This window comes from Prionailurus bengalensis, chromosome C1, assembly GCF_016509475.1.
Source record: "Prionailurus bengalensis isolate Pbe53 chromosome C1, Fcat_Pben_1.1_paternal_pri, whole genome shotgun sequence".
Classification (NCBI taxonomy): domain Eukaryota; kingdom Metazoa; phylum Chordata; class Mammalia; order Carnivora; family Felidae; genus Prionailurus; species Prionailurus bengalensis.
In genome coordinates, this window is record NC_057345.1 from 161817949 (window position 1) to 161835927 (window position 17979).

Consider the following 17979-nt stretch of genomic DNA (forward strand, 5'->3'; position numbering starts at 1 on the left):
ACGGCTCACTGTGCAAGGTGTTGCTAAGGGTCCCGTTTTGAAAGACCCGTTTCCTCTGCAAATGCATTAGTCAGTAGGAATCACTGGACGGGACCACTGACTCCTCTAATAGGTCCAGTTGAGGTGGGGAAGTGGGTCAGTCACCGCGTAGGACAGAGCACTCATTCAGTGAGGAGCTCAGGAAATATTTGCTGAATGAATGAAGGAGCGAACAGAGGATTGAAACTGGCAGCCAGCATTTCCATGTCATTTCACTCAAAGGTTTACAGACAAAACGTTTTTGCTTAAAACAGTGTCCCATTAATACAGTCTAACTTTAACATTAAGAAAAAATTTTTTAATGTTTATTTATTTTTGAGAGAGGGGAGGGGCAGAGAGAGAGGGAGACCCAGAATCTGAGCTGTCAGCATAGAGCATGACGCTGGGCCTGAACCCACGAGCTGTGAGATCATGACCTGAAGTCATACACTTAACATGAGTTGAAGTCATACACTTAACTAACTGATTGAGCCACCTGGGCACCCCTCCCCCTTTTTTTTTTTCTTTTTCTTTCTTTCTTTTTTTTTTTTTTTTAGTTTTTAATGTCTCTCTCTCTCTCTCTCTGTGTGTGTGTGTGTGTGTGTGTGTGTGTGTGTGTATAATTTTAATTTTAAATGTTTATTAGTCTAACTTTTACATTTAAAAATTCACAGTGCAAATGCTTTTTTCAGAAATAAACTAGAGCCCTCAAAGGAGTGTTTGGCTTTCTGGTATTAGGATCTCCCCCATTGTTGGGGTGGCTGAGTGGCTCAGTTGGTTAAACGTCTGACTCTTGGTTTTGGCTCAGGTCATGATCTCATCATGGTTATTGAGATCGAGCCCTCCATCGGGCTCTGTGCAGACAGTGCAGAGCCTGCTTGGGATTCTCTCTCTTGTCTCTCTCTGCCCCTCCCCTGCTCGTGCTCTCCTGTCTCTCTCAAAATAAATAAATAAACTTAAAAAAAAAAAAAAGGATCTCCCCATTGTCCCCTGCCTTTAGAGGGCTGCTTGTAGAAATGGTTGAAGGTTGAAGGTTTCTCAGATTTTAGATCTGCTGTGTTGAAATTGTTAACAGTGAACTTTTAATTGTGTAAATTACTGTATGAACATGGCTTATGTACGTATGTATGTATTTTGAGATAGAAAGCACGAGTGAGGGAGGGGCAGAGAGAGAGGGAGCAAGAGAGAATCCCAAGCAGGCTCTGCACTGACAGCCCGCAGCCCGATGCCAGGCTCAAACCTACGAACTGTGAGTTTGTGACCTGAGCCAAAGTCAGATGCTTAACCAACTGAGCCACCCAGGCACCCCTTGTTTATTTATTTTTAAGACTTTTTAAGAAAAGTTATTTATTATTTTTTTTTTTTTTTGAGGGAGAGAGAATCCCCCGATGTGGGGCTTAAACCTCACAAACCATGAGATCTTGACCTGAGACTAAATCAAGAGTCAGATGCTTACCCACCTGAGCCACCCAGGTGCCCCAAACGTGGCTCATTTATTAAAAAAATTGTTGAGTGTCCTTAAAGGGTCAGGCACTGAGCTGGATGCTGGGGGGTGGATGTAGCAGTGAACGGACGAAATGTGGCCCCTGTCCCCATAGATCTGACCCGGAGGTAAGGGAGGTGAACAGTATGCAAGTGGTCACATTACTAAGCATGGTGATTGCTGTGAAGGAGAGGTAAATGGGAACTTACAAGAGGTGACACCTGGCCTCGTCTGGAAGGTATAGGGAGATTTTTAAGCAGAGACCTCAAGTCTGAGTAGGAGGATTCCAGGGAGAGAGAGGAGCATGTGCAAAGGTCCTGAGCCAGGAGACAGCATGTGCTGGAGGGGTTTGAAAGAAGCCCCATCCAGTTAAAGGGTCCAGCGTGAGGGAAGAGTTTAACTCAGACTGTGCTCTTCAGACACACTTAACCTCTGCAAAAATGTTTTGGGTTATCACCAAAATTCAAGTTCTTGGTGAAGATGAATAGGGAAGAGGCTATTCAGCTTTCTTGCCATGGTAGAGAGCATAATGCTTATGAAGAAGTCTGTGTCCTAACCCCTCCACTCCCAAACCTGTGAATGTATTAGGTTAAGTGGCAAAGGGGACTGAAAGTTGCAGATTAAGGTTGCTAATCAAATGACTTTACGATTCAGGAGATGATCCTGGATTACCCAGGTGGGCCCAGTGTAATCGGAGGGCTCCTCTTAATGTGGAAGAGGGAGGCAGAAGAGAGATTGGGAGCTGCACATCTCACTTACTGCCAGCCTCGCGGAAGGAAGGGGCCATGAGTGCAGGAATGCGGGCAGCATAAGATGCTGGCTGGAGTGATGAGACAGATTCTCCCCTAGAACCTTCGGAAAGCAACTGCCAACACTTTGATTTTCACCTCTGAACTGTGCAACTGTAAGATGCTACATTTGTGTCGTCTTAAGCCACCAAGTTGGTGGTAATTTGTTATAGCAGCCATAGAAAACTAGTACACCTGCCCAACTCTAGGTCTCATTGCACAGATGGCTGTTGCCACCAAGTCACTTGGTGGTAACGACCTCTGACAATCTGTTTGCTCTTCTCAGAGCAGCGGAGAGTGGCTCTTATGCATCCTGTCTTGCGGCAGTTAGCCATGATGCTTCTTCAGTAGATATTGATGGTGCACTGCCACGAGCCAGAGCCTGCCCTAGGAGCTTGGGATAAGTCCGAAGGTTCAGAACAGAAGGATCTGTGCTTTTCTAGAGCTTCAATCCATGTGCCTCACAGCCTGACTTACACAGAGGGCTGGTGGGGGCAGAGATTTCTAGCTCATGACTGCTGGATAGAACTTTTTGTGAATGCAGAGTTCTCAGATGTATTTTTAAATCTCCAAATGACCAGTCACCAAAATAAGGAAAATTGCTTAAGGTTTCATAAGTTTAATAATACATATACATACATTTTGGTTGAAAAGCCTAACAGGAGGTATTTGTCTGATGATTGATTTTTTTCTAGTTGCAAAGGAGAGAGAAGCAGGCCCTCTCTCCCCTGAAGGAATCTAACTCAGGCAGAGTTGCAGGGTTTAGATAAAAACTTTAATGCCTTTGCTTCTCTTTACCAGATGGAGAAGAGAGAGGAGGAGGGTCTTTAAAGAGAGGGAAGAACCATTAAAAAAAATGGGGGGGGGGGGCACCTGGGTGGCTCAGTTGGTTAAGGGTCTGATATGGTCATGATCTCACAGCTTGTGGATTTGAGCCCCGTGTTGGGATCTGCGGGTAGCTCATAGCCTAGAGCCTGCTTTGGATTCTGTGTCTCCCTTTCTCTTCTCTGCTCCTTACCCCTCCCCACTCAGAAATAAGCATTAAAAAAAATTTAAAAAAAAAAAAAAGAAGAAGGATGAGACGCCTCAGCAATCTGGGCAGGCTACCTGGGTTGCAAGTGGTGGTGCAGGGGTATGGACATTCCCTGTTGACCACTAGTCCTTGGAAAGCAAGTACCTCTCCCTCCAGCCAGAGGCAGGACAGTGCTTCTATCAGTGGACACCTGGAGAGTCAACCTGGTCGGGGGAGAGAAGCTCTCCTAAGGCCAGTGGAGCTTTGGGGACCAGACAAGCTGTCCCCAGGTAGCCCAGATATATGGGAATTGAACATAGGGCCTCCCAGGCCAGAACATCTCACCAAGTGCTTGTGAAGCCATGGTCAGATCCAACCACACAGCTGGAGTTTTAAGCACAGCATTTTTAAGTTCAAGCCGCTGCATCAGTCCAGTTCTATTGCTGGCACTCTCTCTGAGGCTGGGGTGACTGTATAATTGGTCTACCAAGCTGGGATATTTGTGGGAGTAAGGGGGGGTCCAGGACAACAGGTGTGAAGCAGCAGTGTCCTGGGAAAACCTGGGGATATGGTCAGCCGAGCTAAGTGCTGAAAGCTTTAACCACACTGTGGATAGTCTGCTGACCAAAAATAACTCCATACAACACGGCCTTTGTGTAGACGGGACTACCCCTTCCAGGAGAGAATGCGTGACCCGGAGGTCTTTCCTAAGATGCCTGTCCACAGCACAGGGAGCTCTCCGGCTGGGGGGGTCTTGAAGATTTGTTTTCTATGCACCCTTGAATATAATGAAAGATCTATTTTTTCACCTCCAAATGATTGCACCTTCTATGTGAACCCTTATAAAGATGTTCTGTGAGAAGTGCCCTCTTGATTACTTTATTTTGAACAACAAAGTTCTGTTTGTTATAAACACATTAGCCTGAAAGGACCTCAATCAGTTATAATTGTGGATGCGGATAGAGGTTAAATTGGTTTTAAAATATTTTAAATAAAATAAATTGCTTTTAAAAAGGAGGCAAAGAAATTTAGCTCCCATTTAGTAATAATTCCTCAGGATTTGACACCATAATTGCAAGTCTTGGATGTTGTTATAAACTTTAAAATGTCCTGGGAATGCTCCTGAAAACTGGGTTAGACCTGGCTTTCAGAAAGTAATGTCAAAGAAGCATATGGAGTTTAAATAAATCACTTCATGAAATACAAGTAAAACTATTTTTAGATGTTTAACGTGTTATTTAAAATGTATAAATGATCAGATGTGGTCAATTGACTATCCTCTATATTCATAAAAGCTTACATATACAAATTGGCTAGAAAACCTGTTTTGGATTTTTTTTTTTTTCCATGCAGGGAGTCTTCTAAGTAGGTACACACAGTATATGAGAGAGGGTAGTAATGATAAAGAGGTGTTATGGGAACAGTTGGGAGAAAGACCTCTGCAGACGGCCAGGAAACAAGGCTGGAATGAAGATCTGATTCCTTCAAGAAACTATTGGATTTTGGGTTAAGGTTGCAGATGGTGGGCTGGGTACACAGGGTTTCCCTCCAGGCTCCTCAAGGCTCCATAATGGGTGAGATTAGGTTACTGAGAGACAGGAAGCAGATGGGCTCTGGCTTATGACTGTGACAAGGGGAGGAACTGCAGTCTGGAGCACGTCACGTGGGAACTGGGGGGTGGGGGGTGGTCCACCTGTGCCGGACCACCCTTGGAATCCTCAGGTAAGGCGGGGACTGGTATATGAGGTATATATCTGGAAGGGAAGGTCTGTGTGCAGGACCACAGATACCAGATAGCACCATCATTCCCCACTCTGTGCAGAGTATATAGTCTGTTGGCATTTAACACTGTGGCCAGAACGAAAACCAAACCCCATAGCACTCTTTTGGGGGCAGCGGGATGGGATTGTTGACAGGTTTTAAGAGCTTGATTGCAACTCAAAAATAAAAAACAGATTCTTGTAGACAAGGAAGCTATGTGTTACTAAAAACCAAAAACAAAAACAACCCAAAGCTAGGTCTTCTGGTGTGAATGCTGGCACCCCAAGAATTCAAGGCTTCCTCCTCTAGCATTTATTTGAAGAGTGGTTTGTAGTCTGACAGCAGCTCCCCACCCACTCAGCCAATAGTGAATCCTGCAGGCCCCACCCGGGACTCCCTTCAGAATTCCTTCTCAGGGTGAGACCAAGCCAAAAATGGACCTTTTAAGACAACACCAACACATGAGAACCAAGGATCATGAGGCATGTGGTGAGAACATAAAAGGGAATGGCTGCAGTAAACCCAGGAAAACACTGGGAAACAGATAATCCAGGAACAGAATGAGACCTGAGGGGGGAAAAAACCTAGGTAAAATGCTCAGTGTTTTGAGAACATGCTGATCCACAAGTTAATAATAGAGTGCATTGTTATGTAAAAGGCACGATCAGAACCAAGTAAGAGCTTTTGGAGATTACAAACATAACTGCTGAAATTCAGGGTTTTCAATAGAACTATTGGAAAATCAAGTTGAAAAGCCTTAGAGAAGGAAGAAAATGAGAGAAAAGATAGACTAATCCAGGAGGCCTAACACCTGACTAGTTAGGAAGTTCCAGAAAGAGCGCAGAAAATAGAACCTGTAAAGTGATAAATGTACCGTACAAGTTTCTTAGAAATTTTTTTTTTAATGTTTATTTATTTTTGAGACAGAGACAGAGTATGAATAGGGGAGGGTCAAAAAGAGAGGGAGACACAGAACGTGAAGCAGGCTCCAGGCTCTGAGCTGTCAGCACAGAGCCCGACGCGGGGATCGAACTCACGGACGGTGAGATCATGACCTGAGCTGAAGTCGGACGCTTAACCGACGGAGCCACCAGGCGTCCCACGAGTTTCTTAGAAATTAATGTTCTAATTCCATGGGTCGAGGCCATGCAGTCAGTGCACAGGTAATGAATAAAGGCTCACGTGCAGATACATGGTGGTGGTTGTATGTTTTGCTGTTGAGAAGGCCCAGGGTAAGTGAAGAACCTAAAAGTTCAAAGAAGTCAAAACTGGACTTCCCTCAGAATTTTCATTGGGTGCTCGAATAACAGCAGTAACATTAAAGTTCTGAAGAAAATGTTTTTCAGCCTAGAAAAAACCAACCAAACTATCAATCAAGGGTAAGAGCAGAATAATGACATTTTTGTATATGGAGGGACTAAGTTTACCTGTCATATACTGTCCTGTAGGATGGTTTTTAAGAAAATAATTAGAATTAGAGGGAAATCTGTTTTCCAAAGCAGATCAGCCCAGGAGGGCAGTCCTAGGGTGACCCAGTACCACAGCCCTGGAATAAACCGTGTAGTGATGGGAGGTCTGAGGCCTCTGAGGAGGAAACCTGAGCAGAGAAGCAATCCTGATTTAATACAAGGTATGACTGGGGGCTTAGAAATGATGGAGGCTAGAAAAAAAGCAAACAAGGTAAGGAAAAGGGCAATGAGAAATGCCAAGAAAAGCAAAAGTCATGGTTCAAATGTGAAGTACACTAAGCCATTGGTAGAATGTAAGAAGTCTATTTGACCTTGGTGCTGGGGACACTTTCCTTTGAGGCCAAGGACTCTGACCCAGGTCCCAGATAGAAGAAAGAGGATAATTTCAGTGTGGTTTGATTCAACGCTGAATATTGACCTGGTTATGTAAAAGAACAGGTGACCGAATTATGGTTACACAAGACAAAAAGTAAGTGGTAATATAGTCTGCTAATAGTGTAAAAGTTTAGCTAATGGGTGGTAGGACTTGGAAGGGAAAGTTTGGGGGAAAGGGTCAGAATGCTGAAGCCTTCGTCTCCGCAATTTGGGAATGGAGACAGATTTTGTTGAAAGTTGGTGAAGGGAAAATAGAGGGTCAAGTATATTGTGAAAATGTTAAGGGTAACAAATACAAGAACTAAGGTAATATAGTTGCTAAACAGAGGAGGGAAAGTGCAGTCCCAAGTAGTGTAAGTTCTTCCCTTTTCATGTTGTGGGGTCAACAGTTATTGTCCAAAGCTGATAAATCAAGAGATAAAAATATAGGCAGAAGTAATGGAATTATGGAGAAGTAAATACAGACTTTTTTTTTTTTTTTTTAAAGAGGTATACCTAGAGACTGGGGCTTGGGATGAGTTTGGAATCTGTTGCTTTCCATCATAAGTTCTTTCTGTTTGGTTTCTTGTCATTTGTATTTCACAAAAATTAAAAATTGAGTTTGAGGATGGGTTAAATGCAGAGGTGACACAAATCCACGGTAAGGCTGTCTTCTAATTTTCTAATGATTAATTTGAAGAAACTAAGAAGGCTGTGTTTTAAATTAGGCAATAATAGTGTCCTTGTTCTAATGAAGCAATATTTCATGTTTCCTGGGACAGAGTTGCATAGCTAGAGGCAGAATCTTTAATCCTCGAGGAAATGAGTTATTGCCAAAAACAATGAAGCAAAGCTGCTATTGTGCCTAGAGTTTTAAAAGTGTTCCAGTGTTTAGATCTTTTGGTTGAAGTAGTTATACAAAAGTATACCTGCTCTGTTTGGGGGAGAACTTGCGTATATGAAATAAGAGTACTTGAAGTTTGAAATAACCTTGTGGTTAATGGCATGACAGCGGGTCCCGAATCTTTGTGCTAGGACTTCTGATCAGGATTCCAAAAGGACCTTGAATTTTAATACCATACCCTCAGTTTTATGTCATACTTGTGTCATTATTAGCCTTTCATATTGTATTTTACTATTTCAGACTTGATTTCTCATCTTTAAAGAGAATGATGATGTGTTTTTGCAGGTTTTGAATTTTGTGGGTTTTTTAAAAAGTTTTAGTTATGTAAGTAATCTCTGTACCCAATGTGGGGCTCATACTCATGACCCAGAGATCAAGAGTCCCATGCTCTATTGACTGAGCCAGCCAAGTGCCCTGAGTAGTGTATTTAAAATTTTTTAAAAATGTTTATTCATTTTTGAGAGGGGGGGAGGGGCAGAGAGAGAGGGAGACACGGAATCTGAAGCAGCCTCCAGACTCTGAGCTGTCATCACAGAACCTGAAGTGGGGCTCGAACCCCTGAACATGAGATCATGACCTGAGCCAAAGTTGGACGACGCTTAACTGACGGAGCCACCCAGGTGCCTCTGAGTTTTATATTTTAAATGTGGCTTTCCAATATGTTGGAATCCCAGGGCAGTTTTTATGTGATTGCAGCTTCAAAATAGTAAAGGTGATGTTTCACTAGCCCTGTGGAAAGCAATCTGGGAAGTATTTTTTCCTGTTCCTTTTGGTGCCTAAGACAATCTTAGTTTAAAACTTAGATTCTTGCCCTTCCTTGACAGTTTTTCTTTTGACCTGATATGGGAATAGGCTTCTTAGACCCAGTTCTGTTAGTTTCCACCACTTCCCTTTGAAGGCCATAACTTCTATCCGCTGGCCCCTGCCACTTTGAATATGAATTGTCGCTGCAGGTTTGAATTCCTCCATACATGTGGCTTAGTAATAACAGCAGCTGCTATCACTGCTTCTTAAGAGGAAATGAACTCAACAGACCAGCAGCTACTACCTGAGTCCTAGGAGTCGCTGTGGGTGTCCTGGCCGTGCCCGGAGAATGTGTGCTGCCTACACCGAAGCAGCCTCTAGGGGCGTTGGGGGCAAAGTGAAGAAAACTGGGCTTTGAGCAGAAACTGTGGACTCTGGTGTGACCTCAGGGTTCCTCTACATGAACACCACCCTTTTTGGAGCTGTACCAGTCGGCTAGCTCAGGAGGCCGCTTGTATTTGAATGGCTTATAGGCCAGTGCCCATCCTACAGGACTTAGACGGGACTTGCACCGGGGATGGTATCGTTTGAGTGGACACAGCTCTTTTTGAGTATTTGTTCCTGCCAGACATAGCCTCCACTTATGGGCTGTGACCTCCTGATAAAGGCTGGTTTTGAGCAGAATTAAGAGTTTGCTTATTTCCTGATCAGAGAAGACCGCTTTCACCTTGAGGATTGAGACGCCTGCCAGTTGTTGAATTTGGTTGGGGTTAGTTACTGTGTTTTTCCATCAAGGTGCTTCCTTGCATTTTCTGCGATTCTCATTTTATCCAACTCAATTCCACCTGCCCTTCCCTCCCCCAGCCCAGTCATTGTTTTCCCGAATTTCCGATTAAGTGTGGGCCCAGGGAACCAGGTGCAGCCAGAGCAGGGGCACCCTTCCGCCTCAGTACTTGCTTGCTGTCTGCTCTTCCTCTGACTGGCTGGGGCCCGAGGCTGGAGGGAGTCTGCTGGGGGCTCCAGAGCACTCAGCCTCCCTCCATCCAGGGTGGGATGGGTTCTGAAGTGGGCTCAACTGTGCCAGCTGTCCCGGGACCTGGGAGGAAGGACTGTGGTGGGAACGCGTGCAGGCAAAGCCCACCAGGGGGCGACGTGACCCTTAACGTTGTTCTCCAGGAGTCCATTTCTCGTGTTTGCCAACTTCTCTTCTGTGCTTCCTGCCCCTCCCCACACCCTCAGACCTTCTTGCTGTTTCCATTCTTCTGTATGTTGGCTTTCATCTGCGGCAGTTGCCACGAGAGACATGGGTGGGCCCCTCCTGCGAGAGGTTGGTGTCTTTAGCACACATGAAATTTTGCTGTCACAGTTGGCAAACTGGAGTGAAAGCCCTCCCATTTCTCACATGCCTGCTAAAGGCTTGTCTTGGCCACTCTGGATAAGGGGGACAAGTGGAAGGTGGAGGTACTGAGGAGGGAGAGGCCCTACCTTTCTGCCAGGAGAAAGGGGGCTGGGGGAGGTGGCAGGCCTACTCCGGACTGTCCATGTACGTGGAACAGGAAGTCCGCAAGCGCCTATCCTTTGCAGGGCACGGCAGCCTGGGGCTCTGAGGGGCTCCGCGGGTGCGTGTGCCTCTGGCCCTTCACCCCAGAACCCCCAACTCCACTGACCAGCTTGCGCCTCCCCGGCCCCATCTTGTGGCATCACCGATTCCCACCCCTCCGTTTCCTCTGGCTCCTTCCCCCTGCCCGCGGTCAGCCTCTGCAGGTGACAAGCCCCTCATCTGCATCCCCAGCTCTGCTGTGGTCTGGGTGACCCCCTTCCCCGCAGGCAGGTTTTGGTGCCCCCCCCCCCCCCCCCGGACCGTGCGCAGGATTACCGGTCCCACCCTCGCATGGCCTCTGCCTCCCTCTGGTTTAGTACCTGCTTATGAATCTGCCTCCCTCAGGGCCAGAGTTTTTTTTTTTTTGGGGGGGGGGGTGCGAGGGCAACCCGTACTCATTCTAGAAGGTTTTTAAATGTTTGTGGAATGAATAAGTGAATGAGTGAACATGAAATAACAACCCCAGCACCTGCCTTAGCCTCGGGTGTGGATGAGGAGGAGAGGAAGTGGTCAGAGAAGACGCTGTAATAACCTTGGAACTCCCCGGCTGCTCTTTATAGCCTTCCCGTTGCAGTTGGTTACCTTTACAGATAACCTCTTCCCAACCTTCACCCCACCCAATTCCAGCAACCCTTTCACTCCGCCTTCCTTCAGCCTTTCCATATTTTGCTTACATCTGTCAGTTGCCAGAGCAATTCTTGTTTCAGTGTTTCATTTGTGTAGGTTTTGCCCTTTCAGCAAAGTTGTAAATGCTTGAAAATCCTGGGTTTTATTTCCTAGGAAGCATCTAACAGGAATGGGAAAAAACATTGCTCCAAAGTAATTTTTTTGTCTTGTCTATATCTGTGTATCTATATAGATATATGCTTATACCTGTATCTAGCTGTGAGAACTTAGGGGCAGACTGCTTACCCTCCTTGCAAAGGCCTCTGTCTTTTGTTCTGTAAAATTAGGGAGCTAGATGCTTTCTGGTGCCTCCAGTGCTCACATCCTGTGATTCAGCGCTGTTGACCCCAGCGCCTTGCTAGTCCCACCCAGTCCCTGGGTCAGGGTTCCATCCCCATCCTGCCAGGTAATTGAGCTTGCTCACTGACAGTCGAGGCCAGCTCACCTCTCAGTTATTTGTCAGAGCTCCTGGGATCTGGGACAACATTCATGGAATATGTATGTGGGGCAGTCCCTGTGGCCATTGGTCTTGCCTCGACTCTCTGCCAGAAACTTCCAGGCACTAAGGACCCTGCCTTTGTCCTGCTAAGTCTCCATTCCAGTTCTGTGTTTTGGTGTATGCTGTTCATCCCTTCAAATGTAGGACGGGGTTCGAGGTGGAAGCTCACTGTGCCTGCTGTCCAAGGTTCCGGGAGGAAAGACAGCGCTAGGGGCGTGTGTTCCTGCATGAGCCAGCTCTCATTCTGTGACACCTGGCTGCACTCGCCCTCCCTGGACAAAGTCTGGCCCCTCCATTTTTGAGTGCATTTCCTTCTGTTGCACCTGCTGCATTGTATTGGTTTAAATTTTTTGTTGTTGTTTTTGTTAAATCCTTTATTGGGATCATAGAGACAGGTGGTAGAGACTTTTGTTTGTAGGTGGGTTTTTTTTTTATTTTTAATTTTTATTTTATTTATTTATTTTTAATTTTTATTTTGCATCTGAGTTTTGTGGGTTTCTTAAAGGCCAGGAGTGGCCTATTTTCTGCTTGGGGGTTGTTTGTTCACTTTTGTGTGTCTAGCCCTCTCCCCCAGCTCCAGCCTTGCTTCTCTCTGCCCAGTCAGGTGTGTTCCTTCTCTCTGTCTCTATTCCTAGCTGTTCCATGAGTCAGTCAGACCCAAAGATGGTGAGTAAAGAGCATTAGCAACAGGAACCCTGCAGAAAGACAGTAGGACTCTAGAGATCCCTCCTGGCTGTGACACTGAGACTTTAAGGATTGTGGGTTGGGGATAAGGCCCCTTCTTACAGGAGCTAACAACACTGGGGTGGGAGGGAAGAAGAAGGAGCATTACAATACCTAGTATGTAGGTGGCACTGCCCAGACCCTGCCTGTGGTCTCTGTGCCAGGCTGATAGGAGGAATGTGGAGGACCCTGTTGGATTCAAGAGTGCCAAAAGCAAGAAGTGATGCAGAAAGGCAGAGAAGGGGACGGAGGGAAATAAATTCAGGCCGGTTGTAACTTGGGCGAGCTTAGGATCTAAATCAGTATTGTTACAAGATAAGCTGAAGCCTATTTTAAAAACTTCGAGTTTATTTGAGCAAAAATCAATGGGAATCTGGCAGCAGCAAGTTGGAAGTGGTTAGGAGTGCTCTGCCAACAGGAACCAGGGGAAAGACCTACTCACAGGGAGTAAAGAATCAAAGAAAAATTATTTAATCAGCTGTAGCTTAAAGCCTGACTGGCTGTGATCGGTTGTCCTTGGGTTTGATTTTATAACCTTGAGGCGTTTATAGGCTTAGATATTTTTTGCTTACATAGGCTGCCACGTCATTAGAGCCACATCAGCCTAATGGCCTCCCTGTTTCATTAATGTAGCCAGTATGTATACTGAAGATTCAGGGTACCATTAAAATTACCTTTGAAAGATACCTCAGGAAGGCACAGTGTTAGAAATTGACACATTATTGCTTGTTAAGTTTAATGGGACCATTTCCCCCCCCTCCCGTGTGGGAACATTTGTCTGTTAAGTTCCATATGTCCTTGATTTAGGTTTAGGGGTCATGTTCTATCTATGAAAAGTGTGTCTTTTAAAACACGAGAATCCTACTCAGCAGAGAGGTGCTGATACTATGACAGATGGCTGATACTTTTCGCCTTGTTTGAACAACCCCTCTTCTGAGGCTTGACTTGGCTAGTTGTGCATGTGTGTGTTGCATGAGCTGGTCACGGGACTCGACCTTCACTCTCCCCAGCGCCCAAGCCAGCAGGGCATCTGGGAACTCTTGACAAAGAATGATTTCCCACATCTCTTGGTTCTGACTGATTGAAATGTTAAGTGTGTTTTAAACTCCAATCCCCCAATTCTCTCTTTTGTCAACAGGTTGCTCGTAGGGGCCCCGCGGGCCGTGGCCCTTCCACTGCAGAGGGCCAACAGAACAGGAGGCTTGTACAGCTGCGACATCACCTCCCGGGGGCCTTGCACACGGATTGAATTTGATAATGATGGTGTGTTCTGTACTGTGTCCACTTGGCCAGCTCGCCCGTATCCCACTTGCCCTTTCCATGAGGGGGGAGGGAGGTCCAAGTATTCTTGGAGAGAGGGCCTGTTTTCATTACATGTCTTGAATTGTTTGGTGGGATGCTTGAAATTGCTGCCCTTCCTAATCCTGCTCTCTAAACTGATATGGTGTATTGATGTCGCCACCTAGTGATGTGTTGAGGTTCTACAGGAGGCTGTTAAAACTGAATTCACAGCGGCAAGAAAATTGGGCATTGCTTGTACTTAGCTGCCAAAAGTTCTCGCTTGCTGTTAAACTATGTGGGAGAAAGTCTGTTTTAAGTATCAGCTCTCTCTGAAATGAAAACTGACCATCGTGGATAATTTTTCCCTGCTGGCTCAGACCGGCTTGTTTTGTGAGGCCTCGATGCTGAGCAGAGCAGTTAGTGTACTAAGAAGGCTCAAGCGAGCTGGATTTGACATACTTGGTCTAAGTTGATTTGCAGATTCACGTTTAGGTGCTTCTCTTGATTTTACATATTTTAGAAATAACGTTTGTTTTTTTGTTTTTGTTTTTTTGCTGATTAGCAAATGATACATGTTAATTGTGGGAAACTTGTAAAAAAAAAAAAGACACCAACCTGTATAAAGAATAAACCAAAAACCCGTGGGTAATTTAGACTTAATCACCCTTTAACATTTTGGCTTCTGTCTACTTAAAGTGACTTAGTGTTTGCATTTTTGTAATGATTCAAGATTAAAAATCATACCTGCCTTCTCATTGAGGAAGGCAGCAATTTGGAGACAGGGTCACACAGTAGGTTTAGATTGATACTGAAATGAACATACATGATGGTGTTTGTGATATCTCTCTTTCCTGGGGGGAGGGACTAAAAATATATCTATTTTCCTTTTTGACATTGATAGATAATAAAGTGAATCTGAGGCCTTGCTTCCTATCTCTAATGAAGAGAATGATTCATGCTGTTATGTAACAAATTTGATACTATGTAGAGAACTGCCCATTTTGTGTTAGTTTGGATGATAGCTGGAGTTTGGAAACTGGATTTCTACATCACTGCTTTTTTAAATATATCTTTGCTTTAAGTGGCATACGGGGGAGGGCTACTTCTTAGCCTTATAATTTTCAAATGCCTTTCTGTACTCAGGACCCTAGGTGTCAGAAGATTCTTACCAATAACCACTTACCCATTTTCTTAAAATGAGAAATAATTTTTCTGAATTGAGTACATGAATTTACTAAGTAGCAAGACTCAGAATCTGGGCAATTTAGAAACCGTCTTGTATTGTGTTCATCTCTTGTTTATTGACTGCTCCAGTCACTTTGAAGGTCCTAACTGTGTTATCTCACCTGCGCTGCTTTCCACAGCTGACCCTTCATCAGAAAGCAAGGAAGATCAATGGATGGGGGTCACCGTCCAGAGCCAAGGCCCAGGGGGCAAAGTTGTGGTAAGTGTAGAGAAGCGTGTTCATTCCACAATGTCTGAGTGCCTGTTACGTGCCAGCATGAGACGTACAGTAGTGAACAAGACTGGCAGAGCCCCTGCCCACACAGAGTTGTACCTTCTAGAAGATTGACTGCTTTAAAGCAGGCATTGGTGTCAAGAAGAAATCAAGGCATTATTTTTCCTGTGATTTCTGATGGTCCTTAAAACACAAAACTAGACATGGTTTCTGTCTCAGGAACTATGTGTCTTTTTCAGAGGAGTTATTAAAAATGTGGGAATGGGGCGCCTGGGTGGCTCAGTCGGTTGAGCGTCCGACTTCAGCTCAGGTCACGATCTCACGGTTTGTGAGTTCGAGCCCCGCGTCAGGCTCTGGGCTGATGGCTCAGAGCCTGGAGCCTGCTTCCGATTCTGTGTCTCCCTCTCTCTCTGCCCCTCCCCCGTTCATGCTCTGTCTCTCTGTCTCAAAAATAAACATTAAAAAAAAATTAAAAAAAAATGTGGGAATGGTCATGGAAAGTAAGATCAGATAATTTAAAACTTCCTGGTTGTTTATTCTGACAAGTCAAATACAAGTGTAGTGAAGAAAAGAGGTTTGTTAGGTGGCTTTGTGAGATGGCCTTGGTGGTGCCTTCCAGGCTAGCTTATGACCATCCTTGCGTGTCTGTTTCAAAATCTGGTTGCTGTAACAAACTTATACAGGGTTTTGAAAAAAAAAAAGAATTTTACTGAACACTAAGTTTTGATATCTAAGGGATCCTTACAGGAAATCAACTTGGATATTGTAAAGTCTATTCATCCTCTGTTACATGGAGGGTAGCCATGAATATCTTGTAAAATTATAGGGATTATTTCATCTTTTCTGGCAGTATAATTCTCTCTGCCTTTTAAAATAAACTTAACCTCAGACTTTAGAGTATAAGTTAGGAGTGATTATGAGGAAATAGTGTGGGTAAAAGGGAAATGTTTTTGTCTTAGCTGTGTTTGCCTTATCCCTATGAAAATACGTCTGATTTCCCTCCTCTGGAATGTAATTACATATTTTCACAAACACACTGATGTGAAATTTCATACGGCCATTAAAGCCAATTAAATTAAGAAAATGAAATAAGATATTTCCCATTGTTTATGTGACAGGTAAATTTACAAATAAATTGCCTGTGGATTACAGATTGGCATTCAGTATTTGGACTGGAGCGTTATTCTCCAGGTGAGAATGCTAGATAACGGTCTTCTTAAGTGCCACTTGGGGGAACAATTGCTGGTTTGGGATCCAGGCCCAGGATGAGGACATGTTTCACATCCCATTTAGAATTAATCCCTCTTTATTACAAATCGATAAAATTGTCCATAATAAACCTAAGTTTTGTGGAAATGAATGGGCAGCTTCATTCCATCTGTTTGCAGACATGCGCTCACCGATATGAAAAAAGGCAACACGTCAATACAAAGCAGGAATCCCGCGACATCTTTGGAAGGTGTTACGTCCTGAGTCAGAATCTCAGGATTGAGGATGACATGGATGGAGGAGACTGGAGTTTCTGCGATGGCCGATTGAGAGGCCATGAAAAATTTGGTTCTTGCCAGCAAGGAGTTGCAGCTACTTTCACGAAAGACTTTCATTACATTGTGTTTGGAGCCCCAGGCACTTACAACTGGAAAGGTAGGACATGTACTTATAGCAATAGAGATTAGACTGACTACGTAAGTTCTCCTGTATGCACCATGATGGAGAACATTTTAAATTGAAACCAAATGTGTTACAAGACACTTGTGTATTATAGAAGTAAGGTAGGATCTTATAATCTCTCAATTATGTGATTTCAGAAACAGTGGTGGAAATGTTTGAAGGTATTTTTTTCCTTCTCTCAGCAATTTATATTAATACAAGTAGTTAGCCTTTTTCTGTAAGAATATAATAATTAACATTAGTGGGTTTTTTCTGTTTGTGTTTTCCTGTTTCTTGAAGGTGAAAGTTTTATGTTTTAATGTTAGTAAACATTGCATTTTAAGGTTGTGATCTGAAAACAAAATAATTGGTGTCCTATATACGTAACAGTGTATTAATACAGATATATCTTTCCTTATATATTATCTTAAAAGGCTGTGTTTTACTAATAAAGCAGAAAAGTTAGAAGGGTAGATGAACTAGGGGAATTTTGAGATGATGATTTTAGATAGTTTACAGGAAAGTTGTTTAGTGGTATCATTTAATGATGATTGTGATACAGGTAAAAGGAGATGGAGGGAGGGAGGGAAGGGAGAATGGTCCTCAGTTTTGACTGGATGAACCTGGTCAGCTCCTATATAAAGTTTAACTTCTCTGAAGAAATTAGGCAAGCATGGAAAACCAGTATGTTACAAAGGACAATTAACTCTAATGCATAATGAAGAAAAATGTATGTGATTTAGACATAAGACTTCTTTTTATTAAAATAAATCCTATGTTCTAACATTTTCACTAAGTTAGGAAACACTTAGGAGATGTGTTTTAAAAGCCTCCCAAGTTTGAATTCCTTTCTAAAAAGAATTTTTTAGATGTTTTTATTTATTTTTGAGAGAGAGACAATGTGTGAGCTGGGCAGAGGCAGAGAGAGAGGAAGACACAGAATCTGAAGCAGGCTCCAGGCTCTGAGCTGTCAACACAGAACCTGATGCAGGACTCATGAACCTCGAGATCATGACCTGAGCCAAAGTCAGATGCTTAACCGATAGAACCACCCAGATGCCACCCCCCCTCCCCCTGCTCCCTGCTCAAGTTCGAATTCCTATTAGAAATAATCCTCGAGGACACCTTCCTCTTTATATCATCCATGTTAACCTTTGGGAGTAATCTCCTTTGGCCTCCCCACCCCCAACATGACGGTATTTGTAAGGTTATACTGACCTAATGAAAATAACACATTGAATTTAGAAATAGTTCTATTGTAGCAAGAAGAGATGCCATACAAAAACACCCACCAATTGTGTGTGTGTGTGTGTGTGTGTATATATCTATATATCTATATATCTATCTATCTATATATATATATATATTTATTTATGGGAAACATGTCTTATATGCTTTATAAACCCTGACTTAAAACGTTATTTATTATTTAATTTTAGAGCACATGCGAGCAGGGGAGGGGCAGAGCGAGAGAGGGAGAATCTCAAGGAGCCTCCACGCTCAGCACAGAGCCTGATGAGGCGCTTGATCCTACGACCCTGGGATCATGACCCGAGCCAAAATCAAGA

The 17979-nt window shown here is 44.0% G+C and overlaps 1 protein-coding gene across 2 annotated transcripts in view; it reads left to right on the top strand.

Annotated features, from left to right (window-relative positions):
* The window catches only part of ITGA6 (integrin subunit alpha 6), a 78550-nt gene that overhangs the window by 24532 nt on the left and 36039 nt on the right, over nucleotides 1–17979 (top strand). For both annotated transcript variants that reach the window (XM_043577052.1, XM_043577053.1), the window contains exons 2-4: nucleotides 13160–13284; nucleotides 14667–14746; nucleotides 16150–16405. In XM_043577052.1, coding sequence (XP_043432987.1) covers nucleotides 13160–13284; nucleotides 14667–14746; nucleotides 16150–16405 — 461 coding nt within the window. The remainder of the gene's footprint in view (nucleotides 1–13159; nucleotides 13285–14666; nucleotides 14747–16149; nucleotides 16406–17979) is intronic.